Source organism: Nesoenas mayeri (assembly GCF_963082525.1).
Source record: "Nesoenas mayeri genome assembly, chromosome: 2".
NCBI classification, from domain to species: domain Eukaryota; kingdom Metazoa; phylum Chordata; class Aves; order Columbiformes; family Columbidae; genus Nesoenas; species Nesoenas mayeri.
Window position 1 is genome coordinate 96,017,248 of NC_137543.1, and position 20,008 is coordinate 96,037,255.

At 37.9% G+C, this 20,008-nt stretch overlaps 1 protein-coding gene across 1 annotated transcript; it reads left to right on the plus strand.

The window, feature by feature from the left end:
- Window positions 1-17,833: 17,833 nt before the first annotated feature.
- RNF182 (ring finger protein 182) lies at window positions 17,834-18,571 on the plus strand (the record flags this gene model as incomplete). Its single annotated transcript, XM_080340529.1, has 1 exon — window positions 17,834-18,571. One exon carries the CDS (start codon window positions 17,834-17,836, stop codon window positions 18,569-18,571), a length of 738 nt encoding a protein of 245 aa, XP_080196655.1.
- Between the last annotated feature and the right edge of the window lie 1,437 nt (window positions 18,572-20,008).

The window sequence follows — 20,008 nt, forward strand, 5'->3', positions numbered from 1 at the left end:
AATGGTTATTCACCCATCTGCAGAAAGAAATGCAGTGTGCCAGGCAGCAAACAGCGAGCATCACACATCCACTGATGAAGAAAGTTATAATGGGAAAACCACGGAGAACTGTTTTGATAGAAAGTGGGCAAAGATTTGGGGTCTCTTTCATTAAACCCACGGGTTCCAGTGAGGACAATGACAAAGCTCACTTCCCATCTGCAGCTCCGGATGTCTGTGAAACTTTTGGGTTTTTTTCCCCGATTTTTCTTTCCTATAAGCAAAGAACGGCACTGCCACTGATGCACCAGAGATGGTCCTTGTTCTGCTAGAGGTCTGAGAGGAAGGGAACTGAAGTGGTGTGACGTTCTCTGCCTCTCTTCAGTGCCATCTGCCCTGGAAAGACTCAGGTTAAAAGTTATGGCCATTGCATTCCAACGGCTGGATTTTAGGCTATGGGATATGACAGGCAAAATATGCACAGGTCATCCGAGTTCTGGCATTTCTCTTAGTTACATTTTGAACCAAAAAGGGCCGTTGTTTAGAAACAGAAGAGTACAGAGACATATTTGATCCTCTGCCTAGACTGAGTGAATTAGCTAAATGGTGAATATCTTGCATTGTGCAACCATTATTGTTCATCATTGTGACAGGCCGGAAAGAGCAAACATAATAATTAATACAAGGCATTGTGATAATGGCATTGTGTCCCAGCTTTAAATTGTTTAAACTGAGCTTCTCTTTTATTGAGCAACTCCCTGATAATTCTGTTAAATCTGCAGTTTTGAATCAGCATTTAAAGTAGAGACATGTTGTATCCTCTGGCTGAAGTGGGCTTAGAGGCAGATAGTGTCTGTGTTTGTATGTATGTGTTACTCTTTCTCCATCTATATCGCTTTAGAGTACTGATTGTAGAGCAGAGCTATGCCTGATTATTCTTCCTGAAATGTCAGGTAAAATTATCTAGCTAAGTATTATTTTACACATATACTACTTATAGAAAAAAACATTAGCAATGTAATGTTCGGATAAATATATTGAGTTACTTTTCCTCTGCATTTTCAGAAATGCAGGGTTTTGTTCCAGTTGAGCAACAGCCACTAGCAACCTGATGTGCTTCCTTTTATGAGGAGACAGTAGTGCTCATTTTCAATATGAAAATTGCAATTTCAGCTTTTATCCTGATTTATCATGTATCTCTGGATTTTCCCCAATATAGAGTAATGTATTTAGAAGCATGGAAGAGTAGTGTGTGAGGCAACACACTTCCTCCTCTGTAACTCTTCCTGGAAAATGCACTGTATGTTAGATCTGCATTTGAAAATCACAATCATCAAAAAAGTAATATATTACAAAGAAAATTATCTGAAAATGTGACCATTCATGTAAAAATATATACATATCAAGTTTATCTTCATTTGATAATGCAGTTCATGTGTGATTCAAACGAAAGTAACCAGTCCTGTTTGTGTTTCTTTTAATGTTCATTTGCAGGACTGTGAATGTGTAATGAATAGAAGCCCATGGATGAAGACAGGCATACAGAATTTGTGTTAGGTGCCTTTACTAAAACTGAGGGCATGCCCTTAATGGACAGCCTCACGTTAGAGGTAGAGAGGAGATTGCCACCTTCAGGGATGAATAGACCACAAGACATGACACACATGGCAACTCCGTATAGATAAGGGGTGAAATGTCATCCGCTAAACACACTCAGGGATAATGTAATAAATCTTATAACAGTAACCAGCATTTCCTGACCTTCCGCTGCTGCCTATGCCTTAATTCTCTCTTACTTCGATTCTTGTAACGTGTAACATCTAGCCTGTAACCTACTCTTTCCTAGCTGACTTGATGCTTCCATTGCTTCCCTTTACCTTATCTAAACCCCTTGTAGCCTTTTTGGCTGTTTTCCTGAACCATATAATTCTGCATCTTTGAAACTCCCCATAAATTGACCTTGTTTGTCTTCTCAAAATTGTTTTTACTGCATTCAAACCTTCTTCCCCTGTGTTCCCTAACATGCCATTAGAAACCATTTTTCCTAAATTTTCTTCGCTTGCACTTACCTCCCTTTGTCCACTCTATATGTAAAACTCTTTCAGATTCATCACACCACTGCCCTTTCTTTTCTCTGATTCAAAGCTCTCTTCTGTCAGGATCTCAAGACTCTGATATAGCAGCCTTGTAAATTATATTGTGTGCTCAGTTACATTCATGCAACATCAGTAACTCAATGGAATTGAGCTCAGTGGCTTTGCACAGGTATAAGCAAGAGTAAGGTTTACAGCGGAGTGTTTAGAAAAGAGAATGGGCATTTACTTTGAAGGTCTTTTTTAGTTCCATTTAGATCTAGTGCTTAGTGATGGTGTCAGTGCAAGATGTCTTACAGTCTTTAAAAATAATTGGAATTCATAGTCCTTAGTTTCCTTTTCTGAGTAGCCAAGTTAAAATCTTACCAAGTGAAATGGTTGAGGATTGCTATTGGTGGTGAGTGGGATCCAAAGTTCTTCCAGAACCACTGGTGTAATAAGCCAGTGGTTCCACCTGGTATATTAACAGCATATGAGACACATCTGAGGCAGTAATGTCTCATTTGGACATGATACCAAGTCTGTATGAGCGTATCAAATACTACATTCACACAATGTTTGATCCGTAAGTCCTTCAGACTTGATATCCTGCCAGTGGGGCTGCAATGATTTGTGTATTCATAAACACTGTCCTTGAGATCTTGTCTGCTCCTTTCTGCACAACCCAGGGTATTAAAAGAAGTTTATCTTTTTGGGTAGGAAGCAGTATCCTGCAGTTTTTATGAATTACTAGATGCTATTACAGAGCTTTCTGATGGTGTGCCCTGCTTGGATTTAGATATTATGAAGCACAGTTGTTTCCAAGATTTAATAATGTGGTAATTAAAGTATTTTTTTTTTTCAGTAACAGAACATTACCAAATTAACAGTCACTTGTGTTAGTTTCCCAGGCAATTCAATCTGACTTTTGCTTTAGCAGGGATTACAGACTTAGGAACTGAATAAATGAGGCAATGACAAATTTTAGAAGCATCAAAAGAAGTTTTTATTCTATGAAGCAAACTAAGAAAAGTTTGTGCTAGTGCATCATTCTATCAGCTCTCTCCCTGTTACCCTAATAAACAGGAATTTTGCCTGATAAGAGCCTTAGTTTGTCCTAAGAAAATATTTGCATCCAAGATTTAATTTCTGCTGTCATTTTCCAAGTTAATCTCAGAATATTGGGTGAATGAATCCCTCAAGTTAAGATTTTCTTGACACATCTTTAGAACTACAGGTTGCCATAACGAAAGCAACAGGAAGACAACTTTTTGTTCCCAACAAAGGAGTTTAAGACACAAGTGGTGTGATTTGTTCACTTTATATTTGCAAATGTCGCATCTCATTTTGCTGAATCACTATTGATTTACACAAGAGGATCTAGTTTACAGTGTCTTTGTCTAATGAATTATCAATATGCCCTATTGCCATGTTGCTAATCAAAAGGCTTATAACTACTCTGGCCTTGTACTCAAAGTGATAAGAATACTTTTATTGATGCACTGTACTATAAATTGCATCACTGAAAATACCATACAGAGCTTTTTATTTTATACAGTTAAGTGGGATTGTTGAAAGCTAGAGGTTTGGGTACAGACAGTGTGATATTCTAACACCATTGCAGTAGAAAGGCAAAACAAGGCAAAACTGCCATTAGGAATCACTGAAGTAAGTCAGAAATTGTGGTCTGAATCATTAGGTCAAAGGAATTTCACCAAGTGGTAGGCATGTTCTAGCATTTCCTAGATCTCTCATTCAATCCAGTGGGACTATGTAGGTAGCTTTCGTTTATCTGAATACATGCACTACATTAGAAAGCAGATTTGTCCTCAGGAATCAATCTTAGATGTATATTTAGAATGTTTTGTTTGTTTAAAACCATAATTGTTAGCATTTTCAACTAATCTGTGATCTGGAAACTTCTGTTTGAGTTCCACACTTACAGTTTGGTCATTGGACTTGATCTTGTATGTAAAGTTGTGGTTGTTGCTGTGTGATGTGTAATTTGCTTTTTGCAGCCCTCATTTGGTCTGGTGAATCCACTTAAAATTCACCGAGCAGCTGCTTTTCACTCAGTCCACTTTTGTCTTATGATCCGTCCATACAGCAGTGTTCTGTGAAGGCCCTTCAGAAACACAGTCTCTCGGGGTGGAGGGAAATCATGGAAGTAAAAGTTTCTCAAGTATTCTACTGCAATTGTTGCTTCAAACACACAAGATATTAATGGGCATGACAGAATTTTAGAAGGCATCTGTATGGAGGAACACAGCCAGACATGATGTGGATAGCAACATCTGCATAAAGTTTTGCGTAAGTGGAGGTGAGAGTCTCCGTTTTCTCTGGTTACTGATCCTCTGAGACACCCAGTTCAAACTGACACATATCTCAGTTCAGAAACTCTGAGAATGAAAGGTAAAACTTTTACTGTCTTCTAGGATATCTCCTATCACATTTCAAAATGCAGCCTTCTGTAGCTTAACACCGTACAGTGACTTGTTACAGATAGGCAAGATGTATTGGCACAAGTTGTAGACAAACCTCTGTGAATTAGTGGTGGCGTGGGAAATGGTGCATAAGTTTTGCTGAATCTCCCAAGAACCAGGTTAATGGTGCTCATGCAGAACTACATGCTATTACAGCTAAGTTGCTTCCAGTACCATATCTGGCTCAGTTATGTCAATGCCATGCTGCAGCTTGAAGAGAATTTTGCACTCGGTGGTGCAAAATACATCCACCACAATTAATGGGAAATACCCTTCAGGGTGCACTTTATGAGACAGCCCTCCAGAAGCAGAGAAAGACAAATGTTAGCTCAGAAGTCCTCAATGAATATTGTAACCGTTTGACTCTGGAGAAGACACTAGAATTGGATTTTGTTCCATTTCAGTGAGAACTCCTACTGTCAAGAAGCCAAGCCCCAGGAAGAAAGTTATATTTTAACTTGCTGTAAATTACATGGTCTTTGTTTGCAGAGATGTGGAAAAGTCATAGATTCATGGTGGGTGCTATGCTGCCTTTTGCACTGATTATTAGTGCAATACTTGTAACTTTATAAACCATGATTGAGTAGGCTAACAAGCAGCAGTATGCCATACTGGTGCTTCAAGCATGGAGCTTTCCATGGAAGAGTAATAGCATAAATAAAAACTAATGTTTATTAGCTTCTGAATAGATGCTACATTTCTATAGTTGTTGTTTTGTTTTGTTTTCCTAATTCTTCACTTCTTTGCATGTTGTATGCACTCAGCACATTGGAAATGAAAACAGTGAAATATGTGTTATCTCTTACTGTCAAGTAGAAAGGTCACTCTTGCTAGTATCCCTTTTAGAAAGAGACTTACATAGTAGAGTATTCAAAAGTCTCCTATTCACTCGCTCAAGTAAAAGCAGAGCAGAAGAGCCTCATTATTAAAAATATTTTAAAGAAACTGACATTTCAAACATCTGGTATTTTAAGATGCTCTTGGTTATGTTCGTTCTATTAAAAAAAATATTTCATTAGCAGAAGGCAAGAAATGTTTTTCATTTCCTGCTTTACTCCATAAGCCTCAGCCAAGCTGCTCATTTGTGATACTGTATAGAAAACCTGATATCCTTGGGAATACTCACTGAAAAGCTGCTGTGTTGATGTTGGGATTTAAATTACATTAAGCAAAATCCAGAACTCATTAGTGTCCTATTTTCTAGTTTTCTAGCCTCGTCCTATATGTTGCAAAACACTTAAACTAAAATCCCCATTCATTATTACCAGTTAAGTAAATACTAATATCTGGTCTCAGTTATTAATTTACACTAAAGCAGATAATCAGACAAGTGTAATGACTGTCTGTGGACTAAATTTTTTTAAAAATCTTTTAGAATTTGATTTTATGGTTGTTGTGCTTGGGGTTTTTTTTTGATTTTGTTTGACTTCTGGATTTTGTTGTTGTTGTTGTTTTGGTTTTTGTTTTTTCATTGTTTTTTGTTTCTTTGACTGTGTGTGGGATATTTTTTCCTCTTTCTTTCTAATTAGTTTAATATACAAGCTGTATTTCTGGATACACCTTGATTACTTCCAAAATTTCTGAAGCAATGCCTTCCTTTCCTGGATTTTCTATTTTAAATATGTTTATCTAGCACATTTCAAACATTTTGATTTAGTTTAACTTTTCAATGGTTATAGTTACAAATGACTTCAAAATGCTGTAGCTCTGCTCAAAGCAAAAACAATTTCATACCCTTCATTGAGTTTGTGAGACTTGACCAGTGTAAGTCTTTTGGATTATGGAAAATTTGGAAAGTCCAGGTTGTCCTTGCCCCAATGTAGAATTAGGCAATTCTTGCTGAAACACATTTTCCAACTGCTTTGCAGATTCAGATTGATCAGATTTAGACTTGATTGGCTTAGATGCCTTTGTGGCATTATATTTCTGTCAGAAACACATGTGAGGGACATATACTGTATTTTTAACTGGATTTTTGATACATGCTGTGGATAAATAGCCTGCTTGTTTCTGCTTCTCTTACCCAGTCTCAAGGGCACTCCCAGGCCTGAACATGCTTCCAGAAGTAGCACTAGACTCAGGGTAACCCATGGTGGCCATTGTGCCTTCAGATATTCCCAGAATATATCATATTTCAGCTCATTCTCCTCAGATTCCTGTCTACTTTACAGATGATGTAGGATGGGATGATGTATAAATAGTAAACAGAGCCAACTTTTCTTTTGCTAGCTGAGGAAAATTTGACCTGAAGACTGAGGCCTGGTGAGGATCAGGCCCTCTAAACTAACTCTCAAGAAGACATTGAAATTAACAATGGAGGGAATTTATCTTGGTGTACTGATTTGACTGAAAATGAGTTAATTTTCTTTATGCAGTTAGAAAACTTGCTTTTTCATAGCTAGCACAGTCATTATTTGGACTTAGTTTGAGAACAAGAGATAACATCCCAGGACAGAACTAATGTTTTTAATTGCTCTGGTCTGAGAGCAAAGGATGTTCTGAGCTCTGCCCACAGGTGTGAGGCATCGAGGAAGCGGGGCATGGACAGGGCAGAGCTTGACTGACATCCAGACTGATCAGTAAGAGTATTCCATCCCATTAGCGTCGTGCTTCGTATTTAAGGAGAGTTGGGATCTTCCGGTCTCTCTCCCTCTGGGGCATTCTTGCTCTTGCTCTCTCTTGGGCATTTTCTCTCTCATGCGTTCTTTCTTCGCTCTTTTTGTATGAGCTGGAGGAGTTCGATTCAGGACATTTAGTTTGGCCTTTTGCCATTTTGCAGAGGTCTTTGAGCCTTTCTGCCTTTTTTCCTTTTTTTCTTCCTTCGGGACTGGCTGTTTGGGACCACATGCTGCTTTCTGGGACTGTCTGCTTGGTGCAGACAGAGTTTGTGAGGAATTACCTTGAGTATAATTTATTTCTATTTTATATATATATTTACTAGTAGCATATTAGTATTTTGTTATTTTATTAAACTGTGTTTATCTCAATCCAAGTTTCTTCCTTCCCTTTTGATTCTCTCTCCTATTGGGGGGGTAAGGAGGGGATGGGGCAAGTGAGCAGCTATCTGGGTTATATTGCTAGCTCGGGTTAAACCATGATACTTAGGAAAGCAATCACACCAAAGTGGTTCCTTACAGTGTGTAGTCTCTGTATTATTTTTATATATAGTCTCAGCCCATGAGGATTCTGTCCTTCACTTGAAATACTCCATCTAGTAGCAATGAAACTCTTTCACTGACAGTTCACAATGGGTAAAAAAAAATACAACATTTTACTGCTAAATAACATGTTAAAAGCAGAGCAATTAATATCAGTCTCCCTGAAGTTTAAGTCCTTGATAAGCATTAATTAAACAAATCCCACTAGTAGAGCACTCCAGCAATTCTGAGAGCAGCGGTGTAGTGCTTTATGGATCTATGACAGTCCCAGATTATTCACAGTGGTTACAAGGATACCTCCAGACTGATACTTAAAGCTGCTCTTGTTTAAGGGGATTCCTGTATTCCTTAATGGCAGAGAATAAAAGCTGTGCATATCATTTTACACAAATTAATTCAACTCCTTTCTTATGTTTTTTAAATATGTGCAATTTTATTTTGTGTGCCTGTGTCTCTAATGATGGGTGGGCATGCAGTGACTGTTCTCTGTATTTTTGTAGTTTATTTTCCATGCAGCAGCTACACAACTGTGAAGTCCTGCTAGGCAGAAGTAGAGTTGCTTTGATGCTTCTTCATTTTCAGTAGAAGCACTCAAATTAAAAAAAAAAAAAAAGAAAAAAAATATCACATTCTAACAGATAATTTTCTTCTGTATTTTCTTAAGACCATAGCAGTCATAGATTGTAATTTGCTTATAGTTAGTATAAAAACCTAACAAGAAGTTTTTCTTTCTCATCATTTGAGGGAACTTTCATTGCCAAAGAAAAATACTTGTGAACGTTAGCTGAAAATAAGACTATTTGGTGCAGGGTAGTAATAACAAGTGCTTAAAAAAATATGCAGTTAAAAAGAAATTTGGTACACTTCTAAAATTATTTCCATTGTGTATAAATCAGGCCAAACTGACTTTTTCATGCAAATATTTTGTAAGAGGGTAACACATGTTACAAAGTACATGTCTCTTCATTGACACCTGTCTGTTAGGATCATTCAGCTCCCATGAATGCCATTGAAGACATACAATGTAGCTTTACCACATGCCAACAAGCTCTATTAATGTGACATTTTTCATAACATCTTCATAATTCTAGTCATATATAATTATGTCAAATGATTAGGGAATATATGACAACTACTGCCATATTGCCAAAGTAAAAATAAATTTGATCCTAGCAGTAGCTATTTTTTAGATGTGTGCTTTTAGGTGAACTAAGTTAAATACTAAAATTACAGTTTAGCATCTCCAGGTTAAAGTTTGTTTCCTCAGACTCCTCTCTTTCCTTTTCCAGCTGTTAGGAGTACTTGCAACTTCAGACAGACTAGATTTTGTTTGCCAGTTTTTCAAAAAGCATATGCTGGTGGAAGACCAGGTCTGGAAAAGTTGTTTTTAAGTGGAAATCTGTATTAGATTTGGATTAGTTTTACATATAGTTTTTGAACATTCTGTATGACTGAAGTAACTACCACTGTTCTTTACTGATTTCCTTTCTGCATGGGATAATGTGCAAATTCTGAGCAGCAGTTAAGGCAGAAAACCTTGTAACCAAATATATGCAAATGATATGTCAACTTCAGTATCAGTACTGCCCTGTATAATCCTCCACCCTTTTTATCTTCTGTTTGTACTTACTTAGTGAGATAAAATAGACAATAGAGTAAAATCTATATAGACAGTCATAGCCTCGAAAATATCTGAAACAGAATGAATCTAGTCAAACATACTTAAGTATTAGAGGAATTACTTTTAATGACAACAGAAAAAGAGAGAAGTACAGTTTCATTTGTAGTCTATTCTGGGATTATTTTCAGCTCCATTAGGACAAAACTAATGCAGCACTTACTTTCTATTTAAATTTTAATTTGAAGGTTAATTGGAACTTATTAAAATACTTTGAAATTATTCCCCTGCGTGAAGAGGAATTTCTTACTGAATGATGTCATCAGGTTTAATTTTCTGTAATTTTGTCTGGCCTGATCCCTCCCAAATTAGAGAACACAGAAAAATATGTCCAAAGAAAAAGAATTCTATCATAGTTTGAGGATCTTACATTTTGTATATGTCACTTAAAAGTTACTGCTGTACTGAAAGATCTTATTTAAAAAGAAAAAGTTATTTGCTATATTTCTCAACTTATTACTTGCTTTCAAGCATACAGTAGCAAGCAAAACAATGAGGTAAACTTCTGTGATGTTTTCTACGTGTATTCTAAAACCTAATACAAAATCATATTGGCTTTCAAAAATACCTAGTTTAAAGACAAATGCTAGACATATCTGTAGGTCATATAGCTAAACATTTATGCCTATATTAAGAAATACTGCGAAGCTTCTTATTTATTTATCACTTTGTATCTTTTCAAGTCGTATTCTAGAATCAATGTCCTACAGTCTATTTAGTTACCAGAAAAGCTTCTAAAGGTCACAAGCACTAAAGCTGAGAAACGGAACTCCACCTTATTTGAGAAAGCTGCCAAAACCCACCCCTGTTACCAAAGAGGATAATGTCTAACCTTTCCCCAAAATAATGGTAAGGTTATGAGTTCTGTTGTGAAATATGTTCTTGTTGGAGTAGATAATTTCTTGGGTTTAGCGCCACAAAGGAAAACCCATTGGCAGTGAGAAAACAGTAGAAGAAAAACCACTAAAACAGCCCAAGTAAGCAGGTTGTGAAACAACTGAAAATCATTTTAACAGGAATAAATTGTGTTTAAGTAGTTTTTTTCTAAAATTAAATGCTACCATTTTAGAAACAAATTTCAAGCCATCTCATTTTATTTATCGATTTAGAGTAATTAATAGCCTCTTTAAATCCAGACAGCTATTAAGAGATCAGGTCCTTTGTCCTTTAATAGTTTTACTCTTAAAAACAGCTACAAAGCAACCCACAGCTGTATGTCACATTAAGTAGTCATTCAGCATATTCCTATATAAATAGCTCCTGAATTATATATGAGGGAAAAATCCTTCTTGAGAAATATTGGAAGAGATTTTGCTTGTGTCTACAAGCCTAAATAATAAAACTTCTTTTTCGACATCGTAATCGATTTTAAGATTCATATCGATGCTGTAGTAGCCTCTAGCTAGAAAGAAAGTTGTTGAGGATAGTGAGGTTTCTATAAGGCATTCACTGTTTATTCAAGCCATTTTCCACTGCTACTGGACACATAATCTGAGTTATTGGAATAACAAAAAAGTATTGCAAATGATACTGTTAAGAGGAAATGAAGTCTGGTGATATTGAATACACACATGCAAAGCATGTAGAAAGCACCCTAAAAGCCAGTGTCACAATACTGAATAAAGAGAACCTTGTGTTAAATGAATTTATTCCTGCTTATTTACTGGGTGGGATGGCACATTAATATTACAAGACTTTTCATACTCAATGGTCAGAGACCCATGAACTCTGCTTCAAATATTAAAATCTACGATTTTCTGTAATTTTGTTGTACTGTTGTAGAGGATTGAAAGAGATCAGGCAATGGCTCTAAATATTGTAACAAAAACTTCTGATAAAAATACTTGTATTTGATATTAGTCTCTTGTGAAGCAGTCAATAATACAATAATTTTTGCTGTATAAGTTGCAGGGTTTCTCTTTCACACATATTTATTTGAGAAATAACCTCACTATCTACCCCATTGGAAACTATGTTTTTGTGAAAAGAGTTGAGGCACTTTTCACAGCAATTTATACAACTGACCATAAGCCAAGCACGGATCAGTACACCACATTCTGTAACTCTTGTGCAAAATCTCGCATTGATGAGGGTTGACAGGGAAATGCCCATTGTTAAAACCCATCCAATATGTGCAGAAATGTGGCATGAAACAGATTGAACATGTGATAGCTGCTGGCACTTTGAATGTAGTCTATTCAAATGTCAGATTAGTAAAGCAGTTTGGGTATTTTTTTTCCTTGTTTTTACATTGTGCTTAGCACAAGCTGGAAAAATCTAGAGCGATGGTTATTTCCTGCTGAGTCAGAAGGCAGCAAAGCTGCTGGAATGGGAGACAGTGGTTCACAGGAGATGGTCGCTTTCTGGTCTGTGCTGGAGAAGACACTGCAGTTTGTTTGGAAAAGTAGAAGTGATCAAAGAGCTTCCATGACATTCGTGAAGGAAAGTATTTCGATATGTTTTAAAAACTCTTCTTTCAAAGCACAGTTTATCTCTTTAGCTGCTTTGCTGTTGGTTCAGTTTTGGTTTGTTTGGTTGGTTTTTTCTGAGTGAATTGCTAACATTTGAGAATATGTGGTTGCTAGCGGAGGTAGCACTTTGGAGTGTTTAGTGCATAATATTGAAAGAGGCTTAACAGATATGTAAAGATAACTCTGGATTATTTTACAGAAATAATTTTAGTAAATGGGGTTTACCCAATATATTTTTCTAAACAGAAATCGTAACATATGGGTATTTTCATCCAAACCAGAGAAGTTGGACTGTTTCCTGTCTTTCAGAGAAAATAGACTGAAAAGTCTCCCAGTTGTATTCCTGCCTCACTAATTTTATTTCCCTTTTTTCCACCAGTTTTTGCCTGTGTGGAGAATAGACATTTCTTGTGTTTCCTGCAAGTGAACATTTGTGAGGAGTTCTTTTTCTTGGAAAGTAAGTTTCTTGGTGGTTATTTATTTCTAATATTTTATCCCTTCTCTTAGTCCCTAAATACACTTGGCTTGCATTTAGAAAAAAACCTTTGAAAATATTGTATGTTGGGTAGCTCCATGGATGATCTCTTACACAAGCTAATTACTGACCTCATGTGTTTGTTTTTGGTTATGTGAAATAACAAAAAATTCTCTTCACAGATAAATAGTGTGAGAGATGAATAATAAAAGGTTGGTTTGATAAACTGGACAAGGTTTATCTTTTATTAGGGAGAAGCACGAATTTCCCACTCACTTTGCCCTGTCAGCATGACTGAGCTCCAATACTGAGAGAGTTTCATCTACAACTAATTGTCTCTGGCCTCTCATAAGAACACTCTGTTTGCGCAGTGTTTGACGGATGAGCATAGAGAGGGGACATCCCACGTTGCACAACCTGCTGACCTTTCTCTCTACCATGATCGGTAGGAAACTGATCAATGGACAGTGGCCTGTTCGGACTGCTGTAGTCCACTGTGCTCTGTCTGGCCATGCCCGTGGTCACACACAAGAGTTTGCTGTTGTTTGTTCAGTCTGGTTCTGTGGGTGGCATCCTCTTGCTCTCAAGGGAGGGTGTTCCCCCTGTTTCTGGGAGTACCCTTCACCAGTCAGCTGGAGCACTGTGGGGACTGCTGGCGACCTTCTGCCATCCAAAATATGCCTCTCTGTCTTCAGCTTGTCCCCTTTTCTAGTAAAAGGGTCAGGTGGAAGAGACTGGAAGGTACAGGACAGGTGGCACCGGGAAGGGAAAGAGAGGGAGTTAGAGCTCCAGCAGCAGCAGGAACGGGAACAAGAATGATGGCTTCACTCCTGCAGTGCTTAGACAGAACTCTTACAAAAAAGACAAGTGTTTGTCAAAGTCTAACAGATGTGCTTGCTCTTGGCTAAACTGCAATGGATGCTATTATCATGTTACCTGTCTAGTAGTTTATTTTTTGTTTGGAAAGCTGCTATGCACTGCATAATAGCCACAGAAATGAAAAGTTCTGTGATTGGATTGCGTTGATCCCATCAGATAAGTTCTATGGAAGACAGAATAGCAGAAGGTGTCCAGGCTTTCTTGTAAAAAGGAATTTATATATTAAGTGAAATAATAAGTATCCAGGAGAGATGTTTAGCTACATAAGCAACTATAAGGCTGTTTTCTTATTCAGTTATGGACAAAGCTTATCAAATAGACCATATAAAGTCAGTTCAGGATACTGAAGCACAGATTCATAGACTAATGCAGGTTGGAAGGAACCTTCAACAAGAGTCCAGTCCCCTTTGCTCAAAGCAGGACCAAATTCCAAGGTAGAGTGGCCTGACTAGGGTTGTATCCAGTCAAGTTTTCAGGCTCTGTGAAGCTGGAGATTTCAATTCTACCTCTTGGCACTTGTTGCAGTGTTTGAATGCCTTGTGATTTTTTTTTTTTTCCCCTAATACCTAATTGAAATTTCCCTAGTTGCGACTTGTTTCTGTTGGTATCAAACAAATGAGAGACCTCTATCTAAAAAGAGGTAGATAGTAGAAAACTGGATGTAAAGGAGTAGATTGAAGTCATGAAAAACAGTAGAATTAATAAAAATATATTCAGTGTTTTAAAAATAGACATGGGTCCTCACTTTGATCTCAAGTCAAGAGCAATTTTGTACTTGAAGTGAAGGAGGTTAGGCCCATCATAGGATTTGCACTCAGAAATTTTGACTTGATGCCCTTTGAATGTCAAGGTCAGAAACAATGTGCAGATTGCATTCCAATATCTTTAGAAGTCCAAACATTATTGGAGTATTGGAGCATATAAGAAGGACATACCTTCTCATGACATCATGAAAAAGTGGCTTAAAGAAGAGGACAAAATGTGGACACACAGACACAATTCCCTTTTTTCTGCGTAGTATTGTAGCTTCTCCTGCTTTTAAGGAGTACGTGAACTGCCATCTTTTTGGTGGGGGACCAGGATTCAGAGGGGTAGCAGTTAATCTATTCCCTATTTTAATTCCTTATTCAGCTTGCTTCCAGTAAACACCCACCTGGGAGATAAGCTCCAGACAAGCTAGAAAATCTTTGACATGGAGTAAAGTTTTTTGAAGGAGTAGCTGGCCATATTTCTTAAGAAATGTCTAATTTTCTCAAGAAATAGTGGTAATTTGAAGTCAAATTTCTTCAAAATCGTCCGTTTTCTTCTATTTTTTTATAGATCTCTGATCAGAGGACTTTTTACTATATGTGGTGTATATAGCAGAGCAGCATTAATTAAGCTCAAAAAGGTGTCAGTTCTCAGCAGAGAAAAAGCAGAAAAGTAGGTATTGAGAAAGATAAAAAATTCCATAAGAAATCAGGAAAAAAAAAAAAAAAGACAGAGGAAGCATCTAAAACCATCACAGAGCTGAGAAGGTAAAAAATGTGTGAATATCATTAATAGGAATTAGTGATTAAAATTTAATTTTCAGAGGAAAAGATGTACAAATGAAGAATAGTGGTAAGCAGTCATCACACTAGAATATATAAGGAGAAATTCAACATCTAAACTTAGCCAAAAAAAACCCAAAACCAACAGTCAGTGATGTTTTCTTACTGATGGATGTTTTGAAGAAAGTCTGTGAAGAGAGAAAGACGATTAACGTAGATCTTTCTTGTACAGCACAATAAGAAAAAAAAAGTTTGAAAATAATTTGTAGAATAGTCCGTGACAAACTACAATAAGAGGATCATTGTGTTCTGGAAATGAAGCTAATGGTCCCAGATACTCCTTGTATTGATGCTAAATTTGACCACTTAAAGGGGATAGAGTCAAGTGTATACTTTCAGTTTGAACACTGACTCAAGTAGAAGTGATCCATGTCTTAATAGAATTGGTTGGGAAGTGGTCTGTTTTTTGTGAAAACCTGGAAATATTCATTAGAAAGATAAACACTAAAATACAAAAATTTTCTAGTTGGGAGTTTTCAGAGAAATGACAAAATTTTCCATGAGAAGCAGACACATTTTTCTGGAAGATTTTTGGTTAATCAAAAATCTAGTTTTATGTCATAGGACAACACTTGTTAGCCTTAGCTGTGAAGCATGAACGTGTTAGTAATCCCAGTCACCTCAGGTACAGAAGATGAGTGATACTCAAGATATAAAAGTTCAAAACCATCACTTGTTTTGTTTGGCTTCTTAACTTTTCAGGAGTGCTTTGCCTTCCTGTAGGCTGGCATTTCATTTTTTTAGGGTCATTTTGTGTTTTCTTCATCCTTCGGAAAGTTAGTATCTCATGACATTTATACGCGTCTAAAAGTCATCTAGAAGATGATATTTGGAATTAAATAACAAGAGTCGTAGAAACTAATAAGGAAGCACACTGAGCAACGAAGGATAAAAGATAGGTTATAAAATCTGTAAAAGGTACTTTTTGTCTCTTATAAAATGTTTAGCTTGCACACTCTGAAAATTATGGATCAACCTTCTCGAGTTTGCTTTGCCTAATGGAACACACCGCAAATACACAGTACAAATAATAAAAACAACGGTAAAGCAGAGATGAAAACTTAAAGTACTAAAGAAATAAGTTGGAAGAGGCAGAAAATCGTTAAGAAAATTGAATGGGGGGGGAGGGCTGTCTGTTATAAATTTGTACAGAAATACATTTTCTTCATTACGTTGTCATCTTTTCTTCATTATTGTATTGTTTGAAGTGTAACATCTTTGTTTTAAAATCCAGGAGGTGAGCTTTAAAAATTATGATACTAAGAGAAGCTACGTTGTGCAGAAAGTTGAGAGAGAATGGAACATAGTTGAAGCACAGCAGGAACAAGGGGCCCATGAAAGAGACTTTAGTGTATCTGGTGGCTGGCAGGTGAAATATATTGACAGAAGGAGCACATTGCTTAAAAGAGAGCGCTTTTTGCCTTGTTCTCAAAAAAGGGACAAAGATCTGAATGCTAGGAAAAGGGAAACATTTACCAAAACTAATAGTCAAGAAACAGGCTTATTGAAACAGGCCATTTTTTTAATGTATATTCCATGTGCCTGCCACTTATTGATCATGCAGGAGGTAGCTGGACACATGTGCTGCCCCCCATCATTTGACCATAGCAAGTTCCTTGCTACTCTGGCATTGGGGGATGAGTTTGAAAGTCTGCAAAATTCAGCGCCACCCCCATCTTTGTGAGCAAGCATATGCCTGAAATTGGGAAAAGTTTATATCCTTTGGCAGATAGAGCTGGTTTGTAAATGCCGGTAGTTATTGCTCCCCTGAGTACCTAGTCCTGATTAATATTCATTTATAATATGTAGACTGTTTCCTGAAGTCGTGAAAATTCATGGTTACAAAATATGACAAAACATGTTTTTAAGGGAGGCTGATGGGTCTGGTGGTAAAAACGCTGCACAGCAGGGGAGTGCAGCAGCGCAGGCATGCCATGGACCTCTCCCAGCTGAGGTGTGAAACAGCTGTCACCACCATGAAACACCTGAAAGCCAGTGCATCTGGAAAATGCCCTGGAGAGCCAAGTTACCCTTCACCCTGTCATCCACACATTAAAGGAGGCTTTTGCTGCAAACTAAAGAACCCTTGTTTTCGGTATCTGTGAAATGAGAAATCAGAGAAATGAGTTGTTCCACAAGCAGCAAAATTAATGAAACCTGGTATTTTCCCAGTTTGACCTAAGGACCCACACATCTCCTTACAATACAATACCCACTCCACCCAAAAACTCTATTTCCCCAGAGCATCACGAGCTGCCTCCTGTGTTGCCCTCTTCTCTAGCCGAGCAGCAGGCAGCATTCTGCCTGTTGGCAGCAGAGGCTGGATGTGTGCTGGCTGACCATTGCCCTCCAGGATAAATGGCAGTTATTATAAATACCCCTCCCTCTCCTCTACTCAACTGCCAGTGTTCACTACCTTTTAAGAAACTTAATTATCTGCAGTACTGCTGCCCCTCTGCTGATTTGTTTGGAACTGGACAGCAGGTTCAAAAGTTATTTAGAAAGACAAAACGCTCTGGAGATCAAGTCTCATTTCCTTAGGAAACCAGGATTTAAACAAATGGTCACATATCTGTGATTAGAGTGCAGCTTCTGCTGAGAACTACATGGGCTGAGCCAGTCAAAGGCACAAGCCTAAAACAAATGTGTGCAGCATGATACAGCAGTCATGCTGATAAAACTTAGTATAGGCCCTATGCACCACAGAAAATAAGAACCTCAGAGGTATTTTTAGTAAAGGAAGATAAGCTTGTAAAAAGTGAAACTTGCAATTTTTACCTGCTAAAGCTTTTTCTTTTCTTCTGCAGAAATTCCAAGTCATCTTTTTCAGATGGGTGCCTGGCTCAGAGTAAAGGACACACGGTGCACGATCCCTAGCAGAAGCTGAAAATGGATGATGGTTACTGATGCTTTTCGACCACATCATCTCCTCTTTTCCTGTTTTAGATGAGTGATACGGTAACCAGGAAATAGTTCTAAAATAAGCCTGAGTGACCTCTTCGTCCACTGCCTCCTCTTTCCACAAGTCTGAAACATACCAGAAGAAATGACCAGTCAACTGCCAGAGGAGTCTGTGGAGACCCAGAGCTCAGATGAGCTTGAGTGCAAGATCTGTTACAACCGCTACAACCTGCGACAGAGAAAACCAAAAGTGCTGGAGTGTTGTCACAGAGTATGTGCCAAATGCCTTTGCAAAATCATAGACTTTGGTGATTCCCCGCAAGGAGTCATCGTATGCCCATTTTGCAGGTTCGAAACATGTCTGCCAGACGATGAGGTTAGTAGTCTTCCTGATGACAACAACATCCTTCTGAATTTAGCTTGTGGGGGAAAGGGAAAGAAGTGCCTACCAGACAACCCAACAGAACTGCTGCTGACTCCCAAAAGGTTGGCGTCTCTGGTCAGCCCTTCTCACACCTCTTCTAATTGCCTGGTTATAACAATCATGGAAGTACAAAGAGAAAGTCCCCAGACTCTGAACTCAACCCCTGTGGTGGAATTTTACAGGCCTACAAGTTTTGACTCTGTTGCAACTGTGTCCCACAACTGGACAGTGTGGAACTGCACATCTTTGCTCTTCCAGACCTCAATTCGGGTGCTAGTGTGGTTGCTAGGGCTGCTGTACTTCAGTTCCTTGCCTTTAGGGATTTATTTACTCGTATCTAAGAAAGTCACCCTTGGGGTTGTCTTTGTAAGCCTTGTTCCTTCGAGCCTTGTTATTCTCATGGTTTATGGCTTTTGCCAGTGTGTTTGCCATGAAGTTCTAGACTGCATGTCATCTTGATAACAAATACAGTAAAATAAGATGTATTGCCACATGTGTAGCATAGTTGATTTGTCCTGTCTTTGTATTCTTATTTATTATTATTGCTGTCCATTCCACTAAATGGAAGCAGTGGCCCTAGATATATGGCCCTTTTATTTTTATTTGGCTTCAATTTTTTTCCTCCTTTTCTAATCTAAATAACAGAAATAAAATTTATGTGCTGATTTTTAAAGGCCGGGTTGCAGAAAGAGGTAAGCAAAATTGCCAAACTTGGTGCCAGCTGCTGCCATTATTCATATGAGTAGCCCTTTGCTTTCTATTGGCTTGATCATGTGAGTCAAGGCTGGAGACCCACCCGAGAATAAATTAGTATAACAGGCACGTGTCAGGTCAAAGTATAGCATCTCTTCATCCACAGCATCTCATGTTTTGGAATATCTGGTTTTTATCATTTATAGCAAATGAAATCACCTTGCTGGTTAATATCGCAAGAATACAAGCTATCATTGCTTTTTCCAGTTCTTGTTATAGCAAAAATATTTGCGGGAGGTCAATGGGCACAGATTTTTTGCATTCTGTGACATGGGGAACCATTTTTTTTTCCCATGCTAAAAACATGTCTCCAAAACACTTTCCCTAAGCAGAAGCCCACTTGTCATATAGTTGCAACTCCCTCTGAGATATTCCTGCTAATGAATACTCCCAGGGACCCAGCCACACCTTTGCTTTTCTCTAAATGCACATATTCCAGTGTGCATGCACCTGGGGCTTCAGAGCTCTGCAGACTTCCTTAGCTATGTTCTTTTATGCTTGCACTCCCTCCCAACACCTCCACCACCACACCATGTTTCCAACCCATTGGTCCTCCTATCAGATTTCCTGACCAACTTTATGCACATCTACTCTACGGTGGCTACACTGCAGAATTTGGCTTATGTGACTTCAGCTATCAAGATGGATTTTTATTCCCGACTATTAGGAATCAGACCTTCAATGACTACTACAAATTTCAAAAAAATCACGAAATGGTTAACTGTTGGGTTTGGTTTTTTGTTGTTGGTTTGTTTTCTGAGTTCACAGAATGAGTTCTGTTAGGAGGTACTAGGACTTTGAGGTTTCTGTTTAATGCCTAGTCCTTCAAAATGTTTAATACCTTGAATTCTCTCTGTCACCGTTGTGAGTTGATGGCACTCTAGATGTGGCAATTAGCATGTCCTTGATTAGTTGAGTTCGGAGGAATTACTGATGATTTACCTTTCTACAAATAGAATCAGGCCCTGTAAGGCTTGCTTGTATGTTGCATGGTTTAGGCTACTTTTTGACCTGGAAGAGCACAAAAATAAGAAATATTTAATGTTTCTGTGTGTGACTAGGTCTAGTTAATGCCACAGCTGCAAATTCGTTTTCCTGCGCACAGCAGAGTAAAAACTGAGAAGGAGTAGTTGAGCAGTGCAA